Genomic DNA, 24,177 nt, shown 5'->3' on the forward strand with positions numbered 1-24,177 from the left:
TTTAAATTTCAAAAAAAAATCCAACGGAAGAACCACCGCCATAAAATACCTGAGTCTCCCCCAATCCCCTTCCTCTTCCTCTTCCTCGCTGCTATCTGGCTTTTGCTAGTAGTAGTCTGTAAGATCACTGATTTCTACCCTCCTTTCCTCATTGGGCTTTTCAACCTGAAATCTTTGTTTGTCTTCCGCTGTCGTTGAGCAACAACTGTCTTGCAGTTGCCGATATTAAGAAAGCGCTTCAGTTCTTCATGGTCCACTTCGTCCCTTGTCATTCTTTCCTGGTTGATTCTTGGAATTCAAGTCCCAAACTGTTTTTCGTAAGATGAAATACCTGTTCTTCGTGTAGTAATCTTCTTTAGTCACGTGATTTTCTAGAACATAATGGAATTTTCTTTCTTTGTTTCAGATCCTTGCTTGAAGATTTCGAGTACCCTAGAAAACAGGGTTCTAGAATTGAAACAGCCCAACAATCCCCTTTTCCAATTTTATCTCGGGTAAGTTTTTATCATTTTGTTTAATTTCCTGCTTTTAACACTCTATGAAACTGACGGGGTTTGTTTCTTTGTGGGTGGTAGAATTGGGAAAAGATGAATGATCTCATGACAAGATCGTTTCTAAGTTACGTGGAATTAAAGAAACAAGCCATGAAGGACCTTGAAGCAGAGCCTGATATTGAGATGGGGCAACTTGACCCTGTTGATGAAAAAAACCTCTCCCAGTTCTTCGAAGAAGTAGGTGCTATCAAGGCAGATATGGAAGAGATCACCAATCTGCTTCTTGACCTCAAAGATCTCAATGAAGACACTAAATCCATTCACAGCGCCAAAATCCTTCGAGGCGTTCGAGACCGAATTAATTCTGATATGGTTACTATCCTCAGGAAGGCAAAGATTATCAAAGGGAGGTTGGAATTGCTTGATACATCGAATGCAGAAAATCGTGGTGTGTCCGATGCTTATAAAGCAGGAAGCCCTGTTGAACGAACAAGAGTTTCAGTAACAAATGGCTTGAGGATGAAATTGAGGGATTTGATGAATGAATTCCAGGGCTTGAGAGAAAGAATTGTTGCTGATCACAGGGAAGGTCTCAAGAGGAGATATTACAGTGCTACTGGAGAGGAACCAAGTGAGGAATTGCTTGAAAAGATGATTACAGGGAATGCGAAGGAGAGAGTTTTTGAGGGCAAGGCAGATTTGCTGCTGGAGAATCAAGAAAGGCATGAGGCTCTGAAGGAGATTCAGAAAAGCTTGACAGAGCTCCATCAAGTCTTTCTGGACATGGCAGTGATGATTGATAATCAGGGTGACCAGATAAATAACATTGAACAAAATGTGGCCAATGCCAAATCATTCATCACTGGCGGCGCAAAAGATCTTAATCGGGCAAAAAAGTTGAAGAAGAGGTCTACTTTGGCTTGTTGGGTCAGCGTAGTGGTGCTGGTGTTTGTACTGGTGTGCCTTATGGCAATTCTGTTCTGAATCTGAGATGACAAGAATAGTATAGCTTGGATTTTATAAGAGCTTCATTGAAGAGGCTTTTTCCAGGATTCAATTAAGCTTGAAGTTCTTGTCTGGGAAACGTTTTTTACTTTGTCTGATGTTCTGATTGTAAAACTGCACCTGTGATGATATCTATCCATCACTGTCTGCTTACTGTAATTTGAGCACAGAAACTATAGGATCCTTGAGATTCATATGGTGTAATGTTGGTGTTTCTTCTTTTCCTTGAAATGTTTTTCAGACGACATACTTTATCAGTATCAATTAAGTAGCCATTGGTTAAAGTTATGCTTGTCATTTCTGCATTGGATACAAGGTAAAACGTTATTGGGAAGAACTGGGGCCTGGAAAACAACAGTGTAACAATTGTCAGGATCTTATTTAGTTTGCCTCAGATATCTTAATCGAATAAGAGACAATGAAACTCCATAATTGCAGGTTAGCAAAGAATTGATTCTCGATGTTTGACTCTTGGGTAAAAGAGAAGGAAGAGCTCGATTCTCCATCATGAGTGGCAATGATGTTAAGCTAAAAAACAGATTAAATTTTTGTTTGCATGTGCATGATTATTTAGAGCGCAATATACATTTGATTCAACTTAAATACATCATTGGTGGTGATGTTAATATGAGGGCAATTGATTGATGTATGTATTAGGGATGTGATGAACAGATCTTAAGGGTAAAGCAGAGGAGATGAGCAAACAGGGTCTGCTGTTATGCGTTATATCAGAATGCAGATCTGGAATTTTATTCCTCAGAATTGGTCTGAGCTTACATTTCAAAGAATGAAGGGATACAAAACAATTTCTTTGAACTTCTCATAATATAACACCCTTTCTTCCTGCATTTTGCAGGAAGGTTCACAATCAACTGTCAATTAATTAACTTTCCCCCATTTTGAAAAATAATCAAATCAATCAGGATCACCTAACAAGAGGGAAGATCTTTGGGTGGAGGTAATATAGTTTGATCTGGGCCTGGACCATTTTCTACCACAAAAGCTGTCTTGAGTCCCCAGCTTGTATGGAGCTCTAGGTGACAGTGCATGAACCAAACCCCTGATGAGAATAGAATTGTAGAATGTTTCATGTGAGTATTACATACATAACGATCTGGAAATAAAAATAATGTGTTCACCAAAATCTGATAGTTATTAATGTTACTGCATTGAGTTTACCTGGATTATCAGCCCTAAACCTTATAGCAGTCCAACCACCTGTAGGAACTCCAATTGTGTTTCTTTCTGGAGGATCAACCAAATTGTATTTTGCTGGGTCTTTCTTAGGATCAAAGTTCCCAATTCCAGTACCCACGACAAAGAAGTTGTAACCATGGAGATGAATTGGATGAGACTCCACACGGAGAAGATTGGTATCTTGTAGCACCAACTCGACCGTTGAATTAAATGCAATCCTACTAAGACGTGGCCTGGTGCTTCGCACAGTTCTTAGGTTGGCTGTAAGTGGTGCACCAGTGTAGTTGAATGGAGTTGGCGGACGATCTGGAAAATCTGTTGTAAAGACCCCTGTAAGGTTAAAATAATGTGCCTGGAGCAGACCAATTTGAGGCATTATAAAAGTGATATTGTTCAAGGAAGCAGTGAGTCGCGTCCCATTTTGGCAGGTAGGACATGGATTCATTCCCAAACCTATAGTGTAAAACAGATGCCTATCAACTTTAAGGGGCACATTTGCTGGGAATTGTGGTGAATTTAGACTTCTAAGCTTAGCGCTGTAGCTCAGTGCAAAGGAAGTGTCATTAGGAGCTGGTAAATTAGGAAGGCTAGGCAATACGTTATTTGGGACTCCTTTATACTGCAGAATAGCAGTAGCAGTTTTGTTATCAATGGGAAGCGGTGCATCCATGAAAGGCCTTGCAGCCATGAAATATCTACTCGAGATTTTATTGGCATGAACAAGAACATTGGTTGTCTGGCCAGGCGCTATCAGAATTGCATCAGTTGAAAAAGGTTTTGTATAGACTGCATCGACTTCTACCACAGTCATGTTATGTCCAGCAATTGCAAAGAAAAGCTCATCGTTGAGTGCCGCATTGATGATTCTGAAGAGATATTTTTTCCCCTGTTCAACTTCCACAGCGTATGTGTCTGTGCAAGATAGAAAACGGGAACTCAATCCAAGGAGTCATACACCATCAATATGCAGCTACCACAAAGCAGACATGCAAACAATGTACGTAGTAGCACATACGTTTTTCAGAACACGGGAAAAGTGGCCCTGGTTTGCCATTTATGGTGTGTGCATCCGACATCCTTGGAGGCAGTCCCAGCTTGTTACCTTGTTTAACCACCTCTTCAACATCATCATTCCACCATTCTCCTGCATTTTAAGCAAACTGTAAGTTCAGAACAACCGGTGATGTGCAATTAACGCAAATTCGCGAACTCAACACAGTTTCTTTCGCTGATCATAAACTTACCTAAGACTAAATTGAATTCGAAATCGGGCTGAGGGAAAGGATATGCCATCCCTTGTTTAGGCATTATGACAATAGCCCCGTAAACTGTGGCTCTCAGCCAGAAAATGTGTGCATGCCACCATAGCGTACCTCTCTGCCCTGTCACATTGAAATCGTACGTGTAACTTTGCCCCGTCTGGATTGGACATTGTGTTACATAAGCTGGTCCATCTGCCCATCCGTTGCGGTATTGCTTTAAACCATGCCTGTATCCACCATTAATCAGTTTTGCATCATTGGTACGAAGAACAAGCCTTCTAGTATGGTATTACTATAATTTAGGCAGTTAGATTATCTCAATCAAGTGCTAATTAGTGAAATTATCCTACCAATGGATGGACATATTGTACTGTGCGTAGTTTGTAACATTAATTTGAACTCTATCTCCTTCTCTGGCATATATAGTTGGTCCAGGAAACATTCCGTTCACTGTCACAATAGGCTTCGCGTGGCACAACCTACTAACATTCTTCACCTGAATCTGAAAATATTCGAAGGTGCAAGAATCAGCCCAAAAGTGCGCATTATATGTAAACATTGTTTTTCTAATGAAAATTCGAATTTCTTACATCAAACTGGTACTGCTTTAGAGCGGCATTGACAGGAGGAAGAGAAATCCACCCAATGGAACACATGAATAAAAAAGCACAATTCAAGTAAAAACTGCAGTGACGTCTCCCCATATTTCCCAGCCACCCAGCCAAGATCTTTTCAACTTTTGTAGGGACTATTTTGTCTTTGGTTGGTTGAACAAGAAAGTCATGCTTTGCACGATTTTATAGGACTTAAAAAGGAGTTGGGATGAAGCCCATCAATTTGTTAAGCGGAGAATTGGTGGCCTTACTAAAAATTAGGTAGAAAGTATGGTGTTAACACAGTAGTATAACTTACAAGCAATATAATGACGGTGACCTCTAACTGGTCGGAACCCAACAAATTAGAAGAATAAAGAAGACGCAGAAACCTCACGTTTTGGTTTAAAAAAGAGTAGATTTGAGTATGAGAGGTACATACAGCCAAACGTCGACCAAGGTCCAGTGAGCTTTATCGTTAAGGATAAGGAAAAGTTTAAGATTTCTCCCAAGTTTTTTAGCTTTAGTTTGAGTATCGTAATTCTAATTCGTTATATACTTTTACCCCAAAAGAATCCGAGTTACTCCATTTTCTCTTGTTTCCATTCTGCAATTATGAAGTGGTTTATTGACATCCATGTTCAGGGCCACAGGCACAAACTTTTTCGCATGGTTAGTAGTACTTGGCAGTACGATTTCGGTCAGAATTGAACCTGCTAAAATATTTTCAAGTATTACCTTCTTGAGTTTTCTTGGAGGTGGGTTGTGTGGACCAAGTTTTTCGTGTAAAATTGCCAAGAGAAAAAAATAGGGTTAAATTACTGGTTACAATGTTTATTGAGCCCCAGAAAGAAGAGGACAATTGATGACATTGCTTCTAAGGATTCTGGCTTTGGCATGCTGAAGTGTTTTGCTTATCAAGTTAACCTATGTAAATGCAGGAGAAAAGAATTAAAAAGAAAGAGAAAGTAGGCATTGGGAAAGTGGTATAATTTGCCAAAAGAATTTACGATAGAAGGAATTACAAGCCATACAATGTACAAGAACAACTGACTTAGCATTTACTCTGTATACAAAAATAAACAAATCAAGATACAGCAGTTCCTCTGTCTGTATAATTACATTATTACGTATTTTGTCTGCAAATTTCTTGTGAAGCCATCCGTGATCATGAATGAATACAATACTTGTCATTGAAGCTTTCCCTTTTCATTTCTCCAGTGGAGTGGACCAGTCATAATCAGAATTAATAACTTCATGGGGTACTTGCTATTCTAGGTTTTCCCTTGAGCTTTCAAGGTGGAAATTGTTGAGCCAGTCTGCTGTTTGAAGTGGGTCGGGACAGGTCTCAGCCAGGCTCGCCCTCCTATCATGGTCTTGGTCAGAAACGGTGCTGCGTCGTGATTAGATAGGCTGTGATACCATTTAACCCTGTTTGACCTATTGGCACCAGGGCCGTAGCACTTGTATTCACCAAAGTAAGCCGTGCTGCAATTCCCTCAAGAAAATAAGAAAACTTAGTACAAGTACTTTGTTAGAAAGCTTGCTTAATGTTCATAATGTATAATTTCGGGATCTATTAATTAACATAATGCATATCTCCAAGAATTAGTTTATCATTTAGCTAAGGAATGCATCTTATTGTATAATGAGGTGGTACATTAACAGGCAGAAGACAGTCACTTGAGCTTTTAGTAATTGATGGACATAAGCTGGAGCATAGGCATCTGTTTTACATCCTCAGAATCAGTGGATAGCAAAAGGTACGTAACTGTACCTTTGCTTGCGGGGATCACCCCAGTCGTTCCATCCCTCTGGCAGTATCACACTAGACATGTAGGTTAGGGCGAAAACCACCCTGGAGTAAGATCCCCATGGCCGCCCAAGAACAGTGCTCCCGGCACCAGTTATCTTACCACCCAAGAATGTAAATCCAGTATTTTCCAGAGGAGAACTTCTTTGTTGAGCTGTGATAGCTCCTTCATTTTCTGCTGTCGAGTGCAGATGGCACCTCTGCAATGCAGAGTTCCATGATTATCAGTTGTCTTAAGATAGTTGTGATATCTATATATATAGACTGTTCTTTTTTCTTTTTTTTTTTCCATTCTATATATAGATATTTGTGATATCTATATATCTCACATTTCTCTATGAAAGTACTTTCCTACATCATGCTTCTAGAAATATGTACTATAGGTACTTACTTCAAAAAGAGAAGCTCCATTTCCGCATATGAAATCGACGCCTCCTTCAATATAACAACTGCTGTAATAATGCCTTCCTGCATCATCTAGGAGAGTGTCTTGATAGGAGACAATCGCGCAACCGTAAAAAGCAGCTCTATCTCCAGATACTCTCAGTGCAACGGCCTTGCCACTTGTTCCATAGGTATTCTAGACCACCAACAAGTACTAGACGTTTCAATGAACATCCGTGTAGAATAAAACACAAGTAATTTTTGATTTTCCAGGGTCATTATTATTGCCAATTATCGTCCTGTTTCATAGTAGTGCTAATTCGAGATATATACCTGAATTGTTAGATAGCGTCCTACAAAATCAGAAGCCAATACTGCCATTGTTGGAGAATCATATATTTCTCCAGTGTCATTCCATGCTATGATTGTTTTTGAGGCTTCTGTTCCGCTCAATGTTATGAAAGGCTTATCCGCCGGCACAACAATTTTCTCCCTGCTAGTCAGAAATGATTGAACACTTTCCATCAAAATATACAAACATATATAGTCACGAAATACACACTACTTATCTATCTATAGAAAACCCTTATTCCCAAAAAAAAAAAAAATTCCAATAATATGGAGTACTTAATTTGGCAAAACTTTCAGTAGCTTTCTCACTAGAAAAAGGGTTATTATACAATAAATGCTCTTGCAAAGACCTAGGCTAGTGTTAGAACGGGCTAGGAAAATTGGATCAGGAACACATATTTGGTGAAAGACTGAGAATTGAATTTTGGAAGGCTCATAGCTAGACCTGTATACTCCTGGCTTGACCCAGATGAATACTAGTTCAGAGTTGTTAGAAGGGACAGCATTGATGGCATCCTGTATTTTGTCATAATCTCCCATTCCTGACTGATCAACTCTAATGAGGATAGCAGTGGACATGTCCATTGGGGTGCTTGTGCTAGAAGAGGAAGCCATGAGTAAATTATCCGAAACCAGTTTCACTAGCAATATAACGCTAGCATAAATCATGAATGATGGAGCACCCATGTGCATCGGTAATACTGTTGGGTCGTCTCGATGGGGGTGCAGCGAATAAACTTTTTACTAAACAATGATAGAATGAACTATGAAGCAAAGTGAACACAGAAATTTGCCGCATGTGATGAGAATGTCAGTCCCTTAATATAAGGCTAGCCCGGCGTAGACTGTCAACGAATTGGTGGCTGATTAATATTCACATAACTGAAGTTCCAAGTTTTTGGTGAAGAACTTCACGTAAGCATGCAGAGACAGAAAGAAAGAAGGATTGCTCTCATATGAAGCAGTTGCCAGCAGGCAGTAGTACTCAACTGGTTCTGATGTCAATGACTCGTTTGATCATATTGTCAAATGTCATGCACCTTCGTCACATTCACTCAACGCGTTAAACATGAGCAGATGGGCTTACTGCATTAACAATTACTCAACTTCGTGACTCAACATTCGCAGCCACACCTTAGGCTAAAAATTCAAGAAACTTCCTGCAATAATAGGAGGTCAATTTTACACAGCTCCCCCATTTTTGTTTTTTGTTTTTTGTTTTTCCCATTTTTTTCCTCCTCAAACGTACATGCAGGGATGGAGATGAGAGCCAAACTCGTGGTTGGGCTACTCAATCAAAAGCTCGTTATCGGTTTAGGAGAAAGTTTTGCACAGAAATTGCAGCATCGGATCAATGCCTATCAATTTACTCATCATACAAGTGTCCGTGAACTAGTAGATGGAAAAAACAGCCAAATGGCAATTAGGTCTAATCTCTCCCATCTTAATTAGCATGGAATCTTGCTTTATTATGTTAATGGAATTTGAAGTTCAAACTCAAGGAATGTCTTTCTGTTTTGGTACGACTTTATAGTTTGCGTATGTAATCCTAAATCCGTCCAAAGCGTTAGTCAAAAACAAGAATTAATGCACAAGGAATGAAGAATCAACTAATAAGAGCGGGTAGAGTATGCTATCCATGTTTCGTAATAAACACTATCCGTTGTTTTCTTGGTGTGGAGGGATGAGATTTACCAAAAAAAAAAAAAAAAACGATAGTGATCTTAGGACAATTTTGTCTTAGCCAGCTACTGTCCATTACTGCTGCATTTTACATTCAGTCCACGTTTTTCCATGAATGAACACCTATTTAACACGATTAACTTTGTTTATATTCTAGGTGGTCGTATTAGCTAAGATCAACTTTCAGTATTAATGTATCAATTTGGATTACATGTACTTTATTGGCTACAAATACTTGCAAGCCATCATTGATATCCTGACAAGTGATATCGTGTATTCATCATGCATATGTCAAGTACTTCCAAGCAGAACTCAGGTCGTAGAATGTAGTACGTGCTCATTAGCTTTAGAAAAATACTGTATATGAATAGAAAATATACAACTCTATAAAGAATTAATGGGATATAAAACAAGCTTTTTTAACTCAAATCGATTCACGAAATCTTACGTTGTGATTTATGATTGGTCTACCTAAGATTTGAACATGGCACATAATATTTGGTAAAACCAATTCAATTGGTCCGAGAGTGAGATATTTTATGACATTTTTAAATTTCTTATAGTATTTTATGCACGTTAATTCTATACTTCTTTAAACATTCACTTACTTGTTCAATTCGTCCTGAACTTGGGACATGTACGATTATGATTTTCGTGCAATTATAAACTTGTTGTATTTTTTTTTCAATAAATTTGTGATGTATATTAGATGCTTTTTTTTATGCAAATAAATTTTATTTGTACACACCAACTTAATATATGAATAGAATTATATATATAAATATACTCTAAATTCTGTCAGAAATACAATAATCGCCCGTAAACCCATCAATCTTAATCGCAACCCATCGGTCATAGGAGCGGGTACTTGCGTTCACAAACTATGGTATTTCATCATTCTTTTCGGCGCTTTTTGGATGGTATTTGGTTGCATGGCTGGCTGGGGAACCAAACTAATCGAAAGCAGAAGAAAGAACAACCAAATGGGATGACAAAACACAGGCAAAATTCGGTGATAAAGAAAGAGGAAAAGAAAAAGGGAAAAAAGAAAGAGAATTCGGTAAAATGTGTCACTAGCAATTCCATGATGCATGTTCACGAGGGGGTAAAGAAAGAATTAAGAAACAAAAAAAGCACTATGCGCTTCTTAGGTGCAAATGAGTTAAACTTAATCCAACAATTTGCAAGTTTGCTTAGAACAATTTGCAAGTTTGCTTAGTCAAAATTCTAGGTCAACTTTAATTCTATACTTCTTTAAACATTCACTTACTTGCTCAATTTGTCCTGAACTTAGAACACATACGAACATGATTTTCGTGCAATTATAAACTTGTATTTTTTAAATAAATTTGTGATGTATATTAGATGATTTTTTATACAAAGAAATTTTATTTGTACACACCAACTTAATATATGACTAGAATCCTTATACTATATAAGAATGAGTTTGTACCAAAGAATGGTTTTGAATTTCAACCGTAAGAGTAGGGGTATTTTGGGATTGTAAGGTTGTTTTGAGTGTAGTTATAACGTTGGGTACTACTTAAGATAGCATGTGCATTTTTATATTTACTGAAATGTTCTTGTGATTTGTTCAAAGGTTTGGGTATTTTGGGAATGTGTGATTATGTGGTTATCTTTTGTATAATGGGTATAACCCACGATAGCTTATTTATTGGTGTAATTACTTAAATGTACTTATAGAGGCATTGATTGGCTTGTGTTAGTTAAATTATAAGTAGTATCAATTATTACCATTGCTTTACTATTACAACTTGAAGACATTCAAATGCTATTTTCATCTCAATTAAAGCGTTTATTAAGGAATTTATGACTAAGCATCAGTTTCATCTTCATTTCTTCAAATGTCCTCTCCTTCACTTTTTTTTTTTTTTGTCGAAACGATAGATGTCCTATAACCTAATCTAGCCTAGTCTAAGAGGAAGGGGAGGGGGTTCTATGTGAGTACAGATTCCATCGATGAAGGTCAATTAAGACCGCCACAAATTGTGGCAAATTTGTGGGAGGCAGGGATTGAACCCCTGACCTCCAGCATCACCTTTAATGGTGATGACCACTGGACCAAATGGCCAGTGGCTCAAATGTCCTCTCCTTCACATTCTTCCGTTATGTTCCTCTCATCTTCTAGTAAATACTTATTTGTACTACCTTTGTACTCTAGATTTCAATATGGTTTTATGCTAAAACTATTCTTGGTGGCTTAGCTTGAGGTGAGGTTTTATTATTTTTTTTATGGTATGATTTGCTTTGTAAAATCATAGTTTCTATTGTGAGTTAAATGCTTCTATTCCGAAATTAGATACTCTGTTAGCGTAATTTATTGTTAATATTATTGCTTCCCACAAATTTGGTTACTGTGTACAATTTAAACAGTGTGATTTTGTTTGGAGCAACTATGAGAAAAAAGTTTTTGCAAGGAGTATTTGGAACAAGGTAAACCAAAAAACTATTGCAATTGATGCATTATGGTGTGGTTTATACTACAATTGAATTGTTTGAATGGTGTGATTTCTTATCTAATTGTTTGCTTTGGTAATAAGGTGATTCATTTATGCAATTGATTTTGGTGATAGTTAGATTCCGAGTTATTTTGAATTGGTAGTTAATACTTTGTCCTACTGATTTATGTTTGTATCAAAGTTTATTCTTTCATGTATACGTTTGTATATTTGCTTAAGCTATTCATCAGAGTACTTGACTTGAATGTGGATGATTGGAAGGTTGAAACCAATAAAGAATAACTACCAATAAAACTTGAAATCCCAAGTAAATCTACCTCCAATAATCAAACAAGTAGTTGGCTAAAGTCCTCTCCCCCTTAGTTGCAATTTTCCACTGATGATCAAATTCTGAACGTTGTGATCATGTTGTCCCGTAGACCTTTATGTATATTTGGAATTCTCCTAATTTTTGGGAACTTGGTGGAACTCCTATTATTTTAGATTGTCTGTTTAGACTATTAAATCATTGCCATGTACACAATTTTCTCATGATTATTTTCCTATTCAGTTCTTTTTCTTAGTTTCTTGTTTGGAGATGAAAGTTCCTATAGACATTTAAACAACAATATAATTTATTCTTCTGCCTTTATGACTTCATAAGTGCATTTTCTATGTAACATTTGTCCAGGAAAAGAGTTTCCTGAAGATGATAAAATACGAAGACTCATGCTTTATGCTGGTGCTAAACACGTTTTACATAAGGTTTCAAATTCTAGTTTCTTTAGTGTCGAACAATGAATTCCAAACTTTCTTTGTCGTATTTGATGATTATTTCTTTTTAAATTGTACTATTATTTGTTTGTTGGTAGTAGCTTGAGAACCTTGATTTTCACCAGTATGATTTGATTTATTCTTAGTATTATTTTATTGTGTACAAGAATCAAGTAGTACTATCCAATGTCATCTATTGTTAAGCACAATCACTTCTATGTATTATTTTTTCCTGTTAAAATACATTTTTGTTTCCTGCCTGGATAGTCTTATGCTTCTCCTTTCTAAGCTGAGGATATTTCTCTTCTGTTTGCTCAGAGTCTGCAGGAAGTTGCAATAGTCAAGTTTCATTGTTCATTGTCTGACTCATAATATCTTTTACGAAAGTGAAGGTTTTGCTCTGGGAGAAGGCAGAGAATGATTTGGACAAATTAAAATTGAGATTTTAATCTAATAACATATCTAGCAATTTTGCAGTTCTATCTACGAGATAACAAAGACAATGCAATGAAAGATACTACTACTACAACAGACAACTACCATATGCAATACAAGCTAAATGCAACAACCTATTACTTTACTTTCATGTAAATATGAGTACTCGTTAGGGAATGAAATTTTATGGATTCCACTTTTACTCAATCTTCCATTCTTACGAAGTTTAATATATAATTATCCTTAATCTTTTCATGATTATCTTTCTATTATTAAAAATTAGATTTCCATGCTGTTACATCAAATAAAAAATAAAAAACTATTTTATACCATATGCACCAAACTCCCGCACATTGCCCGGGCTATCTTCCTCTAGTTGTATACATAAATACACACTAAATTATGTCAGAAATACAATAATCGCCTGTAAACCCATCAATCTCAATCGCAGCCCATAGGTCATAGGAGTGTGTAATTATGTTCACAAACTAATCGAAGGCAGAAGAAAGAACAACCAAATGGGATGACAAAACACATGCAAAATTCGGTGACAAAGACAGCTAAAAAAGAAAAAAAAAGAGAATTCGGTAAAAAGTGTTTGCAAATGAGTCGAGTTTAATCGAGTAATTCACGAACTTACTTGGTCAAAACTCGAGTTCAAATTCGCATTGACCAAATTCGAGCAACTCAAACTATTTGACGAGTCGAGTTTGAGCTTAATATATGAATCTCGAAAACTTATCGAACTTAATCGAGCTTTATCAAGTTTCATATATATATATATATATATATGTATGTATATTTTTTAAAAAAATTTTATTTATTAGTGTGAAATATCTATTTTCTACCTTGTTTAAAATTATATAAAATATAAATTTATATTTCTTAAGCTCGATTCGGGTCAATTAGGTTTGATTGGGCTCAATAAGTATGAGTTCGAGTTCAAACTTGAGTAATGCAAAATAAAATCGAACTCGAGTTGAACTTAATTTTCAAAAGTTTGATGAGTTCGAGTCCAAGTTTTTTAACTCAAAGTTGAACTCGAGTAGTATACTACTTGACTCGATGACACCCCTATTGTTCATGACAATTCCATGATGCATGTTCTCGAGAAGGAAAAGAAAGATTTAAAAAATGATAGATAAAGCAGTATGTGTTTTCTAAGATGCAAATGAGTTGAATTTAATCGAGTAATCGAATAACATGCAAGTTAATTCAGTCAAAATTCAAGGTCAAACTTGCATTGATCGAGTTTGAATTCAAATTCAAGCAGTTCGAGTTACTTGACAAGTCGAGCACAAGTTTAATATATGAACCTCATCGAATTTAATCGAGTTTTACATATATTTTTTTAATTTTTTATTTAGTAGTATAAATTATCTATTTTGTCCCTTATTTAAAATTATATAAAATTTAAATTTATATTTGTTAAACTCAATTAATTTCGACTGATCTCGAATTAATCTTAATTGGACTCGCTGTGTACGGGCTTGAGTTTGAACTTGATTATTGTAAAACAAAGTGGATCTCGAGCCCGACTCAATTCGAACGCAACCTTCTACTTTCTACGACCGCAAGTGCATTGTCGATTTTAGGATAAACACGAAAATGAGACTGTCTATTGAGGACAGAACTGTAAACCTACAAGCGGCATGCAGCCTGCGGTTCAACTCCGTTGTTATAAATTACGAAAATTAAGTCAGAAAACCCTAATCCAATCTCACTGGAGCTGCGGCGGGTCTTATAGGTGGTGAGACGAAATCTGTGAGTGTGAGATCACCGCTGCTAGCTTTGAGCTTAATCCTTTTAAACATGGGAGTATGTATCGTTTTGTGAAATGTTGAATTTGTGTTTGTTTTGTTGAGATTTTGAAGGAGAAGGTGCTATGATGACGATGATGTCATAATATCTCGTTAATCTGATTTCAACTGAGGAAAATCCTCCAATCCATTCTTACTAGACTGAGCACCTTCTCCTCCAATTTTTCCTGTCAAAATTCTTATTTTGTGTGTGTGTGTGGGGGTGATTTATCCGTCTTACTTCCGGACAGTGTCCTTTTCCTTTCTATTTGATCTTTTGCATCCTTCCTTTGTTTTTTTCCCCCTTTTTTTTTTTTTTGGTTTTGGGTTCGAACAAAATCTGCTATTTCTGGTGGCTTTCAGATTGGCATTTTCAGTGGCATTACTATTATCATTACGTCAGGTTGTGGCTGGGTTGTTAATAGCTGATTTAAACTTTCCAGCTTTTGGGAGCTTTCTTTTTCCTTTCTTATTTTGTTTTCATCCCAGCCTTTCCCGGTGGAAATGAGGAAATGAAGGGTTTTAATATACCTTGTTCATACAGGGGGAAATTGAGGGATCATATCAGGATGAGGCATCCTAATTCCCCTGCAAAAATATAAGTGGATTGGGCTCCAACCAAAGACTTGAAGATATTTTAAGAGAGAGAGAGAGAGACAGAGAGGGGGGGGGATGTGCTTGAAATAGCCGGCAACAGGGTGGCGGTTAGATAGACGGAGCCTCCATTCTTCTTTTTTTTTTTAATCGATAAGAAGAGGTCCCTATTTTAGAGAGGGGAGGAGAGGACCTGAGGAGGAGGTTCAAGTAATTCAGAGAGACTGAACCACCTACCGATAGAGCCTCCATTCAATATATTTGTTCTTCTAACTGATGGACCCAAAAACTAATCAGCCAACACAAATGGTAAATTCTGTGACTCGTTCTGTGACATATACTGATAGGGCTGAATTGCACCAAGCGGGCCCAGATTCACGCGTGTCTAATTTAAATTCGTTTATTGCACACATTTTAATGCTAATTATACGTTGTTAAAGCATAAAAAAAAGTGGCTAATTCCTCTGTTTATTGTCAACAAAAAAAAAAAAAAAAAATCGTGCAAGTATTGATCTGACAAAGAGGAAGTATTGAACTCTGCTACTAAAGCCCGCTAGGCTACCAAAATTTTTTTCAGAAAAAAATTACTGGCTATACAGCCCAGTAGCCTTGATCGCCGGTCATGCAAAGAGTGGGGAAGCTTCTCGCTTGTTTTCTCATAAACCTTCCAGAAATGTGATTTCTTAGACTCGCAGAACGGTTTGAGTACGCAGATGCACTGGCGTTGTATCTGGAAATGGAGAAAGAGAAAGGAGTGAGACCCAACCAAATGACCATAGCTATACTCGGTTATAGGACCAACTGCTACTTCCGAATCTTTTCGACGGATATTCACATCTTTCCTGCCTAATCGTGATTGCTGATGCGGGGGGAAGGCATTTCACCGGATGACATCACATTTGTTGGGGCAATCTTGGTGTGCAGGCATAAAGGACGAGAACTCTTCAAGGCAATGGAGCAATAATTTTCTCTCACTCCTAGACTGGAACATTATATGGATGTATGATTGATCTTTTAGGTCGTGCAGTGCAGGAGACTTGCAAGAAGCTTATCATCTTATACAGAGAGTAGCATGCCCATGAGACCTAACAGATCTCTAGGGTCCGTTTGGATTCCTTATTTTTGTTTCTGTTTTTGAAAAATTATTTTTCACGTTCCAAATACTATAGTAAATGTGTATTTTCAAAACAAACTCCAAAAACATCATATCCAAACATTATATAAAAAACAACTCCATATGTATATTTCAATTATGTATATTATATATATATATATTATATTAATATAAATTGAAATATACAAATTGAAAATTATATTTATATATTATATAATATTTATATTAATACATTTATACATAATATTAATATATATTTATAATATATTAATTTATACATTTATATAATATTCATTTATAATTTATAATAATATACACTTATACATTTATAAATATATTTATATTATTATTATATATAATATAATACATTTATAATACATTTATATAAATATATAAATATATTTATTTATAAATATTTATAAATATTTATTTATAAATATTTTTATATATTTATTTATAAATATTTATAAATGTATTATAAATGCATAAATGTATATTTATATAAAAATATAAAAATTTTAAATTATAAAAATACTCAAAAATATGTTTTAAAAATACCTCCAAAAATAATCCAAAAAATATCTACAGTAAAAGTTTTTCATATAATTTTTCAAAAATAACCCTAAAAATAACTAATCAAAACGAACTTGTATTTTAAAAATGAAATATTACAGTGCTATTTTTAAAAAATAACCCAAAAATAGCTAATCCAAACGGAGCCAGATCTGTTATTTGGGGGACAATGCAGCCTTTTGCCTTTTGGCCTTTTGATGACGGCTGCTGGGCTTAGCCATCAGTTTAAAAAAAAAACAGATGGTGCCAAGGGTGACAACAAAATATTAAGTACTGACTGAATGAGGAAGTCGCGTCTCGTAGTAGTCATAAAATTAAGTACTGGAATCAAAGTGTGTGGTTTAAAATTCATGTGGTGTCTAAGAAGTCAAATAACAATTTCAACACGGGATCACCGTCACGGCGGTTGTCGGTTTGCTGCCTGCAGCACAGTGAGTGAAGCTGTGCGCCATCCTACATATCTAATACCCGGCCACACTTAATTGTTTTTCATCTCCATCAATTATTAGTACCATCGATCAAAATCTTGGTCCAAAGAAGAAATCGACAGCCAGCTAGCCAGACAGGGAACTAGTGAAAAAAAAAATGGAGACGCTAATGGAAGACGAAGAGTACAATTGGAGAGAAGTTAAGCTTCCGTCGCTGCTACCGATTGTAGGGGAGCCGGAATTGGAGAGGGAGCAGGGGGACAGACGAAGGGGTCGGGACATCTTGATCGCTGTGGATCACGGGCCCAATAGCAAGCACGCCTTTGATTGGGCCGTTGCTCATTTCTGCCGTCTCGCCGATACAATCCATCTCCTCCACGTCGTCTCCAGTACATCCTCCCTCCATTTCTAGCCATCATACTGACACCATTTTTCTTCGGGGGCCTTGTGTGGGGATGGACAAAAAAATCACCCCAAGTTATTTCATATTTTGTCCTAAATTATTTAGTGTATTAGGAGTAAATTCTGCACCAGCATCATCTCTGTCACTTGTTACCTAATATTATTTACGGCGCATCGAGAATTAGATTTTTTGTAACCTCATGGTATTGTTTTGCTAGGCTTGGAGAATCAGATCGTGTATGAGATGACTCAGACACTAATGGAGAAGCTTTGTGTAGAGGCCTTTCAGGTTGCCATGGTCAGTGACTCCTTCCATTTTTTTTCCTTCTCTCTGTCGGTTTTTTCTAACTTAATTCGCTTCTCTTTCAAAAACACTTTCAGGATTTCATATTCCATAAGTCATGACTAAGTATACCAAGTATCAGCATGTCACTAATTCTAATCTGTAGTTCCGCAATCACGCTTTTTGTGCATCGCATTTTGATGTTTTCTAGCCTTTCTAGAGCCTCATGTCATGCAAACTATTGTGAAGTATGAGGAAAATGTAATTTCTTATTTGTAGCCCTCAATGTCTATGAAACTTGAACTGTTTGTTCCAAATAGGTGAAATCGTTTGCTAGAATTGCGGAAGGAGATGCAGGTAAGGTTATCTGTAGGGAAGCTGAAAGGTTGAAGCCTGCAGCCGTTGTCATGGGTACCAGGGGTCGAGGCATAATTCAGAGGTTTGTGTTTGTGTTGTGTTCGACTGTGTTTCCCTTTTGCCTTGGTTTTTTTTCATGTGCTTGTGCACCTGTGCGTCTTCTCTGTATGACTTACGCGTTCGCTTCATGTTTCATCAGTGTATTGCAGGGAAGTGTGAGTGAGTTCTGCTTTCACCACTGTAAAGTAGCACCCATAATTATAGTTCCTGGAAAAGGTATACCTGAGCTCCCTGAAGGCCTGAACTTTTAGTATGACCATGCCAACATAGATTTTTACTGATATCTGACGTTTCTCAAGTGAATCTTTTTCTGTAAAAATTGCAGAGGCTGGGAATGAAACTGTGGTTTAGTTGAAATTGGGCTACATAAGCAACTTGGGTCTGAAGATCGTCCACCAGTGGGAGTCATTTAACATGTTATTGATAACAACAGCTGTTTAAGGCAGGATTCATTTCATTCGACGTGAGTGTGTTGATGATAGTTTCGTATCATGTGTATGGTTGTTTGATCAGTCTTGAAGATTTCGTTATACTTTCAGATGCTATTATTTGATCATGTGAAACGTTCATTGTATATACGTAGTGAGTTTGTTGTTGACCTTTTTAAACTAGGATTGCAGTTGTTTTATGGAAATTGCCGTTAACCATATCAGCCGTTCTAATTTACACTGTTGTAGATTGTGGTCCTTTGGAACAGGGAAGTAAGAATGCTGGCTATTTTGTGCTGAATTATAACTTTTATAGATTGTGGTCCTTTGGAAATATGTGAAGTAAGAATGCTGGCTGTTCTTGCAGAATGCTCACAGTTTAATCAGGAATACATGAAGGCATATTTTTCTGTTTTTCTCTTATCATAGTTTTCTCATATGTTTCATCTCTTGATTCTTCAATGGTTCTCCCTCCTCTATCTCCCCCCCCCCCCCCCCCCAAAAAAAAGAAATTTGTTTACTTGTATCATGAAGCACAGCTCTCTCATCTTTTTTTTTTTGGGTAAATGGTTCTCTCATCTTATTCCTACTTGTCTTACAAATTCATAGGTTTATCCAACTTTCACGTATTGCTATGTATTGGTTCACAATTCTTTTTTGGGGTTTGGGTCTTGAGAAAAGGGGATATGTTACCATGTAGATACCTTGATTCCGAGCTTTGGCATGTAAAGCCTGGACCTACTCAAAGAAGAACATACTTTGGTTGGTTTCAGTCTGACTCAGGAGTCCTCATCTTTGGAAGTCTCTGAGAAAATGTTTTTGTGGGATTTTCTCTAAAAGCATCGGGTTGAAATTTGCATCTGACATGTGCATTTAATATGATCAGGAAATCAAAAGGGGAAAGTGTCTGCTGGTTTAGTTTTCTCTGCTTCATAAAACTAAAGATAACGATACAGAACAGGAATCTTAGTCCACAAATTACTGAGTTCAGAAGCTGCATCTGGTGATAGGTTGCAATGTTTTTTTTCCACACTTGAGAAATTCTTTTTCTTTGTTTATAGTAAGAGAAATAATGAACAGAGAAGATCTTGGACTACAAAATTTCTCATCGCTTAATTTCTGTTCCATATGAAGTTGAGTTTTGTGCCAGAATTTGTGTTTAAACATTGGAGATAACCACCAATAGAGACACAAATAACTTTGAAGTCATCTGTATAGTGCATGTCTCCTGGCAGATTACTGCCTTTTCCTATGACGGTCAATGAGAAGGTCCAAGGATGAAGCGATAAATATACATATGAGCTCTGAGGAAGCATACTTCTAATTTTCTTGTGTGTCTCGATCCTCGAAAAGGAGTTTGATTGAATAATGAAAACACGCATCAGAAAAACTGTGTTCACCTCATAAAAATATGGTGATCTGTTTCTTAAACTGGTACTTATATTGGTGGTGTAATAGAAGCTTGAATTACAGCATGATTTGCCAAAAGTTTATACGTACCTGCTTCCAGTACATGTGAAAATTTTCATGCTTCCACACATGCACGCAGCGGAATGAAAGTCATCTTGTGATATTTGTGAAAAAAAACTTCAATCCGCTTGTCTTCTACTTGTTGCACATGAAAGTGGTCAGCATCAGTTCTTAACCCCAAATTAGTCCCTTTGTTGTCTGATTGTCTGGGGCTTAATCGACACGTCTTATTCTGTCCCAAAAAACAAACCGCTATAGTTCACCTGTTGGCTCTTTTACTTAATTCTGCGTCAAATGCTGATAATTGCCAGTCAGATTCAAAAACAACTTGTGCTAGTTGATGAGTATGACCCGTCTGATTAATAATTAATTCAAACTGTAGTTTTGATCTTGTTATTCCTTATGTTCTGTTTCCTATCAATGTTTGTGAACTTTCTGTTAAAGAGTCCAGTAGTTTTTCCCACTCGCAAGTCACACAATTTTTAGTACCAATCTTGGTTAACTTTTATGAATGTAACTTTCAGAAAACTGAAAGTGGCAGGCAGAATACAAGGCTGTGGTCAGAAAACATACTGCTAAGGTTATATTATTTCTTGCAGAGATACATATAACATGCTCATCGTATACTTGAACGAGGAAAAGAATTAGAACGGGTAACAGATAGATTGAGCTCATCTAAGGGGTTTCGTGATTCAGATCACCATCTTTACATTGCTGCCTCCTAAATAACCTGCAATATACAAGTTCATATGGTTGCATCAGTTGAATAGAAGGTTTCGAACATGGAGTTGGATGCTTTCCAATATGTGATTGAAGGAAAACTGTAACAAATATTTATACTGATGGTATCTGTCTCTGTGCTACCTTACTAATGCTTTAATGAAAAATATCAAATTGATCAGATTGGATTCCTCTGTTTCACCTTGTTTCTAAAGAGAAACAATTTAAAGAAAACGATAAATTCACCAGATCCTCCAAACTCCTCATCTGTGCGAAACAGCGTATGATCTTGAGGGCACATAATCCCTTTTGGCGCGGCATTGTTGAAGTACCAAGACATGTCATCTCTTGGCTAGTAAAACCATGGTGGTCACTTTTTTTTTTTTTTTTTTTTTGTTTTTTAATGAGAAAACTGGATATTGGACTTGGTAGTTGTCCAAAGAGTGATGAATTCTCATTACTTTACGTGAATTAGGGAAAAGTACGGCAAGAAACCTACCGAGCATTTTCGGCAATCTCGAACTGGAGAGGACCCATTTTGTACAAAGTAATATCACTTAATGTTGTGGGGTAATTATTATGTTTCACATCTATTAGTGTCCAATTTAGCTTGATTCTCGTCTTTCTCCTTGTGGAATTATCAAATAGCCACCAAAAGTTTGACAAGACATTAGGATACCTGTACATGGCTGAGAAAGCAATGATGTTGATTTCCCTTGTTGAAACTCCAGCGCGTAGAGGCTCTGTAACTCAGCATCCCAAGTTGAAGAGGGATGGATTTGCTGTATTTTGATTCATTTGTGAGATAAGTCATTTCGTTCATAGGATAATTACTCTATTCTACACGACATGAGCAGAGACATAATACTAGAGGAGATTACACTGAAATAAGGTGAGTCCCTGAGCGTTTCATGGATTGACACAGGGGCACTAATGGTTCTCCGAAGTGCCATTTCAGAGGGATCTGCGCCAGTTTCCAATCCGCAACACGAAACCACTTGCTGTATTGAATCAAAAGGGTAATTGAGAGGATTAATTATCTCTGATGTTGAACCAATTGTGTGTAATTCAGATGTGCCAACAGCAAAAATCTGCAGAGACAATGAACAAAAGCTTCTTAGAGACAAACTTTCAACCACTCATCATGCTAGTCCTATTAGGGGGCACAGGTAATCCCTTTCATTTCATTAATTGCTTTCAATGCATTGTCTTTTACTGCTCAATCAGCACGCTGTCGGGATCTACCACCTTGCTGGTATAACCTTGGTTTTCAGACTCTCTAGCTAACTTGTGATATTCCCTTACCTCTTTTGTGGAAATGTCGCCGATGTTGAAATCAAGCCTTGGATTTATTGCGGCCAGTTTCATGGACAGGAACTGTTGCGAGGATGAGAGTTAGAATACCTTGACATGCATATATTCAATTAACAAGCATATGATAAGAGTGGATAGCTGGTGTTCGTACCTCAACTTGTCTTTGAAGCGACTGAACATAGTTGATTATCTCATCGAGCATTCCTGCTTTTCCGGTGATCTTATTACATCCTGGTACCAAATCCTGCAGATATTTCATCCTCTCGCTAATCTTTTCCCTCCTTACCTGCGTGTTTCACGTAGATTGCACGATGTTAGCATTGTATTGATCCTAATAACAAATGCCACCACACAAACCAACAGAAGAAACGGAGGCTTCAGTCAGAATTGAAATCCAACTCACTCTTTCAGCCAAGCTATGGCTATCAGTGGCTTGACCACGACGTGCTCGGACATGAATGTAGTCTGGTTTCTGAACCTCAGATATCTTCGAGTTCTCTGAAGCTTCTCTGTTGATAGTGTTGTTTGTAGCAGTATTCTTGCTCGTGCTTTTTTGCTCTGTGACCTTGGAATCTTCCTCTTTCTGGCATCCTCTCGATCTCTTGTCTTTGCCCTCCTGTTCTGTTGCTTCCTAATTAAGTTCCGAGGAGTTAAAAAAAAAAAAAAAAAAAGTGCATGGATCAACTAGAACAAAGAAGGACAAACGAGCAATTTAACATCCGAGAGAACAGGAATCAGTGTACTCCCGGATGATGTGGCTAAACTGATTAGACGTAAGCTGCCTAGAGTAGATTCCCTGGCACTAGCGCTTGCATTTCAAAGAAATTGCATCACAAACCTTCTGGTTTTGGGTCTTGTCAGCCTTCCTCTTCTTGAAGCTCTCTCTCCCTGCACTAGAGCTCAGCTTCTCAGGCAGTGTAGTCTCCCTTCCCTTACTGGCAGCGGTTGCCACATCCGCCATTGCAGCTGCCATTGCTGGTGGACAACTGACAGTCCTCGAGACTGCGTAATCCATTCCGAAACCAGTAATGTTTCCAAGCTCGCAAGCCCCAAGCCCTGCACTTGGCCCTCCAATATTTGTAAAATTATCACAGCCAGTAGTAGTTTGGACACCTGGATCCTGCTTCAATATCCCCTGAGTCAGCAGCCCAGAAAAATGGTGATCATTAGTGATAAACCCATGAAAATGGTGATGAGCTTGAGCAGGAGAGGAGAACACATTCAGCTGGTCAGTTGAGTTGAAAAAATCATGTCCCAGTTGCCGCACTTGTAATGGTAGTGGCGGTGGGTGGTGGAGCTGCTCTTCTTGCCACTTCATCCAAATTGCTTCTTGCCGTTCTAGCACGCTCATTATATCAAAACCACCGTCCCTGTTGAAATTTGCCGGCGTGTTTAGAGGGTCCAGCATAAAGCACTCTTTCTTTTAAAGAGAAATTGAGCAAAACCTGCAGAGAGAGTTAGGGAGGGAGGGAGGAAAAGAAGTGGTTCTCACATCCTGCAAAATTTTAGCAAGTCATTTGCACTTTGCGGAAAGTACCAAATAAAGGCGGTTTGTACAATTTGTACAACCTAGATTAGGTATCTTTTCTGCACTCTCAGCCAACATGCAAATGCTGTCACCTCTCTCTCTCTCTGTTTTTTTTTTTTTTTTTTGGCTCTCTCGCGTGTGTTTTTTTGGCAAGACAGAAAAAGATATGGTGAAAAGAAATGGTGACCTTTTCTTTCTTTGCCTCTGAGTTTTTAGAGGGAAAACCTGCGCTAAGGGTCAAGGGTAGGGAGCGGGGGGCCGGGGGCTATAAATAACCGGTGGAAAAAGTAGCCAAAATTTCTGACAAGCGACCCCAACGCCGGACTCTGGCGCCACCAGCCGGAGTAAATATGACAGAGAAAATGATAAAAAGAAATGCGCACCGGATTTTTTGTCCAACGTTCCCTACCACTCTCTCTTATTTTTTATTATATTATTATTTTTTCTACATAAATATCACGTTTTAATTTTTTTTATTTTCTTAAAATTCAATAACTATTAATTAAATAATACACAAAATTTAAAAAACTCAAAAAACTAAAATACATAAAAAAATAAGATTTTTTATGAATTTTCTGTTGTATTTTTTAATTTTCTATTATATATTATTTTTTTGAAGCTACTGTATTTATATTTTATTTAATTAATAGGTATTAG

The 24,177-nt window shown here is 37.2% G+C and overlaps 5 protein-coding genes and 1 non-coding gene across 9 annotated transcripts; 3 read left to right on the forward strand and 3 right to left on the reverse strand.

Annotated features, from left to right (window-relative positions):
* Positions 1-41: 41 nt before the first annotated feature.
* On the forward strand, positions 42-1,763 carry LOC140035091 (syntaxin-112-like). Its single transcript, XM_072074623.1, has 3 exons — positions 42-317; positions 407-494; positions 576-1,763. The coding sequence occupies exon 3, from the start codon at positions 588-590 to the stop codon at positions 1,476-1,478; it is 891 nt and encodes a 296-aa protein (XP_071930724.1). The 5' UTR covers positions 42-317; positions 407-494; positions 576-587; the 3' UTR covers positions 1,479-1,763.
* A 459-nt stretch (positions 1,764-2,222) lies between these two features.
* Positions 2,223-4,710, reverse strand: LOC140035092 (laccase-11-like). Its single transcript, XM_072074624.1, has 6 exons — positions 4,549-4,710; positions 4,309-4,460; positions 3,941-4,185; positions 3,712-3,840; positions 2,679-3,608; positions 2,223-2,559 (listed from the first exon to the last, which is right to left on the reverse strand). Exons 1-6 carry the CDS (start codon positions 4,660-4,662, stop codon positions 2,429-2,431), a joined length of 1,701 nt encoding a protein of 566 aa, XP_071930725.1. The 5' UTR covers positions 4,663-4,710; the 3' UTR covers positions 2,223-2,428.
* An 844-nt stretch (positions 4,711-5,554) lies between these two features.
* LOC113728649 (putative pectinesterase 11) lies at positions 5,555-7,866 on the reverse strand. The gene is made up of 5 exons (XM_027253032.2): positions 7,545-7,866; positions 7,082-7,241; positions 6,756-6,944; positions 6,329-6,564; positions 5,555-6,039 (listed from the first exon to the last, which is right to left on the reverse strand). Exons 1-5 carry the CDS (start codon positions 7,790-7,792, stop codon positions 5,826-5,828), a joined length of 1,047 nt encoding a protein of 348 aa, XP_027108833.2. The 5' UTR covers positions 7,793-7,866; the 3' UTR covers positions 5,555-5,825.
* Positions 7,867-14,331: 6,465 nt separating this feature from the next.
* On the forward strand, positions 14,332-14,417 carry LOC113733554 (small nucleolar RNA U30). The gene has a single exon (XR_003459063.1). It is a non-coding gene; the product is annotated as a small nucleolar RNA U30 (small nucleolar RNA).
* A 2,506-nt stretch (positions 14,418-16,923) lies between these two features.
* Positions 16,924-18,707, forward strand: LOC113731274 (universal stress protein PHOS32-like). Its single transcript, XM_027256437.2, has 5 exons — positions 16,924-17,347; positions 17,579-17,658; positions 17,964-18,082; positions 18,200-18,276; positions 18,386-18,707. Exons 1-5 carry the CDS (start codon positions 17,116-17,118, stop codon positions 18,409-18,411), a joined length of 534 nt encoding a protein of 177 aa, XP_027112238.1. The 5' UTR covers positions 16,924-17,115; the 3' UTR covers positions 18,412-18,707.
* A 1,808-nt stretch (positions 18,708-20,515) lies between these two features.
* LOC140004140 (uncharacterized) lies at positions 20,516-23,749 on the reverse strand. 4 transcript variants are annotated; one of them, XM_072074628.1, is made up of 7 exons: positions 22,831-23,749; positions 22,396-22,623; positions 22,144-22,278; positions 21,984-22,055; positions 21,560-21,679; positions 21,358-21,460; positions 20,516-20,688 (listed from the first exon to the last, which is right to left on the reverse strand). In XM_072074628.1, exons 1-7 carry the CDS (start codon positions 23,398-23,400, stop codon positions 20,651-20,653), a joined length of 1,266 nt encoding a protein of 421 aa, XP_071930729.1. In that variant the 5' UTR covers positions 23,401-23,749; the 3' UTR covers positions 20,516-20,650. The 4 variants fall into 4 exon arrangements, with proteins under 4 accessions (XP_071930729.1, XP_071930727.1, XP_071930728.1 ...); XM_072074626.1 differs by having other exon boundaries at positions 21,560-21,769; positions 22,831-23,545; XM_072074627.1 differs by lacking the exon at positions 20,516-20,688 and having other exon boundaries at positions 21,053-21,460; positions 22,831-23,545.
* Between the last annotated feature and the right edge of the window lie 428 nt (positions 23,750-24,177).

The sequence above is a fragment of the Coffea arabica genome, chromosome 2c (genome assembly GCF_036785885.1).
Source record: "Coffea arabica cultivar ET-39 chromosome 2c, Coffea Arabica ET-39 HiFi, whole genome shotgun sequence".
NCBI lineage: Eukaryota > Viridiplantae > Streptophyta > Magnoliopsida > Gentianales > Rubiaceae > Coffea > Coffea arabica.

Bases quoted from the DNA above. Each gene is read 5' to 3' on its own strand.
- LOC140035091 (XM_072074623.1), top strand. From the start codon at position 588: ATGAATGATCTCATGACAAGATCGTTTCTAAGTTACGTGGAATTAAAG.
- LOC140035092 (XM_072074624.1), bottom strand. From the start codon at position 4,662: ATGGGGAGACGTCACTGCAGTTTTTACTTGAATTGTGCTTTTTTATTC. The intron at 4,461-4,548 runs GTAAGAAATTCG...GAATATTTTCAG, and splicing joins TAAAGCAGTACCAGTTTGAT to ATTCAGGTGAAGAATGTTAG. The intron at 3,841-3,940 runs GTAAGTTTATGA...CTTAAAATGCAG, and splicing joins CGAATTCAATTTAGTCTTAG to GAGAATGGTGGAATGATGAT.
- LOC113728649 (XM_027253032.2), bottom strand. From the start codon at position 7,792: ATGCACATGGGTGCTCCATCATTCATGATTTATGCTAGCGTTATATTG. The intron at 6,565-6,755 runs GTAAGTACCTAT...TCTGCATTGCAG, and splicing joins ATGGAGCTTCTCTTTTTGAA to AGGTGCCATCTGCACTCGAC. The intron at 6,040-6,328 runs GTACAGTTACGT...AGGGAATTGCAG, and splicing joins GGTGATCCCCGCAAGCAAAG to CACGGCTTACTTTGGTGAAT.
- LOC113731274 (XM_027256437.2), top strand. From the start codon at position 17,116: ATGGAGACGCTAATGGAAGACGAAGAGTACAATTGGAGAGAAGTTAAG. The intron at 18,083-18,199 runs GTTTGTGTTTGT...ATGTTTCATCAG, and splicing joins GGTCGAGGCATAATTCAGAG to TGTATTGCAGGGAAGTGTGA. The intron at 18,277-18,385 runs GTATACCTGAGC...TAAAAATTGCAG, and splicing joins AATTATAGTTCCTGGAAAAG to AGGCTGGGAATGAAACTGTG.
- LOC140004140 (XM_072074625.1), bottom strand. From the start codon at position 23,400: ATGCTGGACCCTCTAAACACGCCGGCAAATTTCAACAGGGACGGTGGT. The intron at 22,624-22,830 runs GTTTGTGATGCA...GAACTTAATTAG, and splicing joins ACAAGACCCAAAACCAGAAG to GAAGCAACAGAACAGGAGGG. The intron at 21,461-21,559 runs GTAATCTCCTCT...ATCAAAATACAG, and splicing joins GGGACTCACCTTATTTCAGT to CAAATCCATCCCTCTTCAAC.